The 6642-nt window shown below is 43.8% G+C and overlaps 1 protein-coding gene across 1 annotated transcript; it reads left to right on the top strand.

Moving 5' to 3' along the window:
* Positions 1-223: 223 nt before the first annotated feature.
* Positions 224-2526, top strand: LOC148036468 (uncharacterized). Its single transcript, XM_087678455.1, has one exon. The coding sequence runs from the start codon at positions 457-459 to the stop codon at positions 2110-2112; it is 1656 nt and encodes a 551-aa protein (XP_087534581.1). The 5' UTR covers positions 224-456; the 3' UTR covers positions 2113-2526.
* Positions 2527-6642: the final 4116 nt, after the last annotated feature.

The raw sequence follows: 6642 nt of genomic DNA, 5'->3' as shown, positions 1-6642 counted from the left end.
GCCTGTTAGCGATGAATGAAAGAGCTCTTTGCACCTGGTGCGACCGGAAGGAAGCCTAGACTTCATTATCAGTATGTTGCCCTCTATCGCTGCGGGCGTGACGCAGTGCTAACAAATGCTATGTCAAGTGAGGAGAGGCAAGCAGACGTGGCAATGGGCTGCTGACATGGAGGAAGTTGCCGCCTTCATCTTTTCAAGTACTGCACTTTTTAAAGTTCTTTCAAAGGGAAGTTCCTCTTGAAACCCTAATCTGCAGGTCCTCTTCCTTCTTTGAAAAAACAGCAGAAACGCAGGAACAGCAAAGAATAGATAAAGAAGACTTTCATCCGAGCTTGCAGCTATGGCTTCCCCGAACCCCAACCCTCCGTAGCCGTTCCCTCACAGATTACAGCCGGCCCTTTGCATTTTTCTATTCTTTCTTTTTTGTCCCGCTTCTCCTGTTATCTCTGCATTGCTATGCCTTCTGAAAATCCCTTTCTTCTTTTCGGCCGCACTATCCCCCCCCTTGTTGATGAGAAAGATAACAAGAACAGTCCCGCCATCGCCACCGACGTTGCAAGCCCTCCTCCTTCTTCTTTCCCCCTCAGCCTCGCAATGGAGCACCACCGGAAGCCCGACAAGCCAGTCCCTTGCCCTCGCTGCCAGAGCCTGGACACCAAGTTCTGCTACTTCAACAATTATAATGTGAAGCAGCCACGCCATTTCTGCCGCAACTGCCAGCGCTACTGGACCGCCGGTGGAACCCTGCGAAATGTCCCTGTGGGTGCAGGGAGGCGCAAGCACAAGACCCCGTCTGCATCTGCAAATGTCACGTCAACTCAAGCCGAGAATGGCCATGCGCATTCTGAGAGTGCAGTCTCAAGGATCAGCTTTGCCGCCGATTCGGCTCAGCAGCCTCATTCAGGCCACCATATCTCAAGTTCCAACTCAGATCTGGGTTTACGCACAGATATGTTGAGGGAACCAGTCTTTCAGCAGTCCCAGAGCTTCACAGGGTCGGACATCAGATGCCTGCCCTTGGTAAATTCTTCAAAGGAGATGATAATGAGTCATGATCTCAGGCAGGTGGATGTTCCTGCGAGATGCGCAAATGCAGCAGACAGGCTAGCACAAAAGCCCTGTTTAGTACCAATGGTAGGTGAAAAGCTTCATGCAGCAGAGAGATTCACGAATGGAGGAGACAAATCAGCACAGCGGCCATGTTTGGTACCAATCATAGGTGAGAGATTTCAGGCAGCAGAAAAGATTGGTTCGGCTTCTATTGTTCACGCAGCTGCTAATGTTGAGAACTCTGAGTCTACGTGCTGCTCTTCTGTGACCACTGCCCCAGCATCAGAAGGGGTTTCGCAACCAACCAGAGGGGACCCTGGAACACCAAGCAGACCAGAAGGGACAGGACTTGCTAATCAAGCAAATCCTGTGGGCTTTGGGAATCCTGCAAATTGGGGTGCTGTAATGTGGCCTTGGTTATGGCCCTTTGCTATGAACGGCGCCATGCCACAGCCAGGAAGCAGTGTGCCACCACAGTCTGCCAGCAGTGTGCCACCACAGCCTGCCAGCAGTATGACGCAGCCTGATACAACTATGGCGGCAGCTTGGGCAGCTGCTGCAGCTGCGGCTGCTACTTTCATGCCATGGCCTCCGGGGTGGAACCCTTACACATGGGGTGCACCTTGGAATTACCCATGGAATGCTAATAGTGCTTCAGTTGCTGCCGCTGCTGCTGCCGCTGCTGCAGCAGCTGCTGCTACGTCATCACCAAACAATTCAGCTGGGAAACGCTCTCGATCTTCTGTAGAAGAGCAGGAACCTTTATGTGTCCCTAAGACACTCCGGATTGACCATCCAGAGGAAGCTGCATGTAGCTCCATCTTGACAACCCTTGGAGTTGGAAGCATTCCTGGGCCTCCATTTCCAGCTGGCTTCTTTAACACTTTTCAGCCAAAGGCTGATGTTTTTCAGCCAAAGCTGATGGGGCAGGTTCCCCAACAGCAAGTGGAACCTGAACAACATCAGCACCAGCACCAGCAGCAGCAGCAACAGCAGCATCAGGACTCTCATCCAAACCCTGCAGCACAAGCTCGATCGGTTGCTTTCAACGAAAACAGTTAGATAAAACACTCTAAAGCTGTATAACGAGGTTTCAAGACTATATAATACCCTCTTCCTCATAGATATTCTCAAGCTTGTGCAAGGTATCTTTTAATGGCAGGGGCAGTCTTTACTGCATTTACAGTTCTCTGCTTATTCTATTACTTTCTTTACAAATCATGCTGCTCCCATTGCCATGAGGAGCTCAACTTTGGTAGTTTTATTGGAAGCAGCATGATCACAAGGGAAGTTCTAATGCTTTGAGTTGACTGCAATCTTTGTTGATGCTAACACCTTCAAGTCAATAGACTGGGATATGTTTTAAGTGTGTACCCTTTTTTGACACCTTGACCCTAAAAACTGAAGGTAAACCTTGTATTCATATATCGATGACAAACTTGACTTTATCTCTAATGGATTCTCTGTAGTTCTTTACTTCACTTGGCAAAAATTGGACGACATGTTAGTTTAATGCCAAGTTTTCTAAGATTGTTTCAACTGTGTGCATGACATAACATTGCACTGCTGGTAGTGATTTGTAGGATGGCTTCAACAGAAAAGATAGGGGCGATATTATTGATTCTTCAGTTGTTTTAAAACATTCCAAATTATGTAATTTCCTTTTCATTCAATGGCGGCAAAGGATTCACGGGGAAATACTGATGTGCTGAAAGCAGATTGGTATGCTGTGACGAGAGGTTTATAAATATTTTGTATGATTGGAGAATGTTATGCCAACCAAGAGGTTGTAAGTGAGATCAGAAACATTGAAATGAGGTTCCAAAGCCAAAGGTTTCTCAGGTGGTGACAGGCATTTCCAGATCTCTGTAGCTGACGTAGGAATGGCAATGAAGCTTTAATTGCACCCTGAGGCTTATGTTTCTGGTATTTTACCTTAACTGTGGCTTGTAAAGCTCTGTGAATTGAGTTGTACTTATCTATAGATTTGGCACTATGTCATCACAGCAGTAGGTGTCTTCTAATGTCAGTAAGTGGGTTACACTAACTTTTTCACATATGACAAAATATGTCTTGGATTAAGAGCAATGTGAGGCACTGAAAGCTCACTTGAGAGAGCTGCCTATTGGTCTGTCATGGGAACAGTTATGCTGAGTGCCTATTGGTCTGTCATGGGAACAGTTATGCTGAGTAAAGATAAACTGTTTCTTGTAACCAATGGTGCAGAGCAAATGGCTTTGAAGGACTCAGAAAATTTACTGACTGACAGTTTTTGTACCCTTTGTGCACTTATTCTGTCTTGAGACTTTATTGGGTGGCTTCTGTTGCATCTTCCTTCTATACCTTGGTAGATTTTTGGTTATGAGGGTGTGTCATACTGGCCAAAATGCTTTCACACAACTTTCGAGTCCCTTGTGAGCTGTGGGCTTACTTTCTTGAGCATTTATATCAGTCTTGAAACTCTGTACTGGGTGGTTTCTGTTATAGTCTTCCTTCTATATCTTGGTAAGTTATTGATTGCAAGGACCTGTGGTGCTGGTTTAATGATTTCCCACAACTTTGAGTCCCTTGTGAGCCGTGGGCTTATGAGCAGGGCATTCCACGTTTGCTAGCAACATGGGTTCTGGTAAACTGGTAACATTTTCTTGTGAAGACCCGCCTCTTCATCAGCATGCTTTCCAAAGGTTTTGACATCCTTCTTTGACCTTCAGAGGCCAACCCCAATCTATTGTCTTTCCCTCCTCACATCTACTTCTTGCAAGTGCTAAGTATCTTACCTCGTTTGCTCTCTACCAATATGGTATGTGTTCCAAACTACAGGGTTTTCTCACTCATCCTTATCAAAGAGTACTTGAAGGCTAATTTCCTATTGAGAATGGATGATGGGTAGAGGGGTGGCTGCCAACTATTAAGGTAAGGGAGGAAGCGGTGGTAGTGGCCTCCATATATGCTTCAAAAGTTTGTACTATGAGGGCCAAGGATGGGTCATCCTAAAGCAGAAGGTTGATTGGATGCTTCTTAAGAAAGCTTAGAACAGACCAAGGGATTCAGGGTAAGCCCTGGGTTACCACTGGCTGAGGTGCTCTGAAAGTATTGCTGCCCTTGCCAAGAGTCATAGCAAGTGCGAGGCTTTCAAATAGGAAAGAAACATAGTGATAATAGTGTTGCATGCAAAAGTTCTCTGTTATAGCTGTTGCTCCTTGCCCTCATGAGCCTTATCTTCAAAGGGTATTACACGAGGCTGAAACCTTTGTTCAAGATCAAGAAATTTTTTGAGTTTAAGCTACTAAAACCCAACCGAGAGGCAATTGGGAAATGTTGGCTGATCACTTTTTCAATGCTCTTAAAGGTAAGCATTAAAGAGAAACAATTGCAGCTGATGAAGATGAATCAGGTAGCTCAGTCAAAGATGATGATGAAAAATATTGGATGCCTTTAAGTGCCATCTTGCATCTCTTGTTGGAATAGGCTCATAACCTTTTTGAGGATGCAACCTCTACTCTGTATAGCTACAGTAAGAAGTTCGGTTGCAAGGGCTTATCACGCCACTGCCCAAGATTTTGAAAAAGAAGAGGCCATCGCATTGGAGATCACTAATAATGCTGAATTTCTCTTACAAAATCATGGATATAAGTGCTGGCACGTCTTTGCCAAGCTAATTCACCCTTGACAATATGGCCTTTTCAATGGGTGTCACATACAAGATGCTATTATGAATGCGATTCTCTCTATGGACTATGCTTTGAGCCAACAGACCGATTTTATGTAGCTGAATATGGATTTTGAAACGGTGATAGGGTGAGTTGGGCCTTTGTCATAGTATCATTCAGAGCTTCAGGGTTTGGCCCTATTTTCACCAAAATGGCTGCTACCCTCTTCAGCAATGCCTTTCTGCTTGTCTGGTAACCAAGGGACTGGTTTCGAGTCCCTTTTTACTCAGAGACCTATTTGGCAAGTATACCCCCTTTGTACCAGGCCTCTTTGCTTTAGTCACTGACTCCCTTCTCAGAAAGAAACAAAGGGTTCAAGCTCGTGTCATTAAGGGGTTTAAAGTGCCCGATGGTCTAGCATTTGGGGATGTTTTGCTAATGATAACTTGGGTGTAGTTTTAGCTGAGAAGGAAATCAGTGAACTCCCTACTCCAATTTTGCTGAGGAGTTTGTAGAGCTTTTAGATTCAGCCATCAGTCAGCTCAAAACCGAGCTTGTCCGGATTGGCAAGAAGGATGTTCCAATATGGAGTTGAAGTTCTGAGGCATGGCGAGATTTTTAGATATCTCAGGTGCCCCTTTTTTGTAGTATTTCAATGGCGAGCATGAACGGGGGTTAATGAAAGACTACTTATAAAGGAGTAAGGACTTGGGAGGATATTCAGGAATCTGAAGGATGGGTCTTCAAGAGCTTTGGCCTTGGCAACATAGCTCAAAGGTATGGGCTCAATTAATAGTTCATTCTAGCAGACAATGAAAATCAGGCCTAGTATTGACGCTTCCAAGACAGATTGTGCAAGACTTTTATGACTTGGTAAAGCCGTGAGAGGTTTAAACTACATGCTAGAGAATTCAACTAGATACCCATTTTGCACATCAAGCTTGATATAGAGAGCTCACATCTTCATATTATAGGTAGAGATATAAATACTAGATGGTGTATTGAGATTGCATAGGCATTTCAATTATGGTATCAACGAGTGCTACTGGTTGGAACGAGCAGGTCCCTGAGCCCTAATTTGCTAGAAGTAGGAACATTGTCTCTCCATCATCAATGGTGTCATAAGTAGGTGCAAGCACATTGCTCATGCTAGATTTGTTGTTTGATCATTGCTTTATGATGGCTAATTGACATAATAAGTAGTTGGAGGCAACCAAACTTCATCTTAGACATGAAACCCATTTATAAAGGTAATTTTGGTTGTGTATGTAGGACATGAGGCAAGGACGCTATATTTTCACACATAAAAAAGATTTGTATTATGATTGAATGGTGGTCAAATCCCATGTAGTGAAAGAAGAGCCCTTCTTAGCAACAAGTTCCATGATGGTTGATTGTCTTCAGCTAGACTACATACTTGCTTTGCTCCCCACAAAAGTAGTGAGCGAATTGGAAAAATCTTCTTGGCTATTTACTCCAAGGAACATTGAGAGTTTAAATATGATGTAATTCATTATTTGATGCATATAATTTCACAATATGTCATGGACACCAAGAAACTTAGTATTTCCTAAGAATTTCTAGAATTTTCGAGAAAGTTCTAGAAGGTTCTAGAAGGACCTAGAAATTCTTTAGAAGGTTCTAAAAGAGTGCTTCATCATCTAGAAGCTTGACCTTAACCTACTCAACTCTAGTATAAATAGGGATCTTGGGCTACAAGCCCTTTAGTCTTGCCAACACCAATTGTAAGGCTCTTGCGAGATAAGTTCTCTCTAGTTCCAATTCAAACCAGGTAACCCTATTTCTTGTCTTGCCTTCTCTTGTATTTGATCTAGTCTTATATTGAGGTCTTGTCTTGTATCAATTTTGTATCAAGACATATATTACCATACTTCATTTTTTTGTAATGAAGGAATAAGTTCTTTTTCTTCAAGTTATTCTT

Source organism: Lygodium microphyllum, chromosome 5, assembly GCF_053477565.2.
Source record: "Lygodium microphyllum isolate KBCC chromosome 5, Lygodium_microphyllum_v1.1.10, whole genome shotgun sequence".
Taxonomy (NCBI): domain Eukaryota; kingdom Viridiplantae; phylum Streptophyta; class Polypodiopsida; order Schizaeales; family Lygodiaceae; genus Lygodium; species Lygodium microphyllum.
Note: the sequence above shows the minus strand (reverse complement) of the source record. Positions and strands in the feature narration are given on the sequence as shown.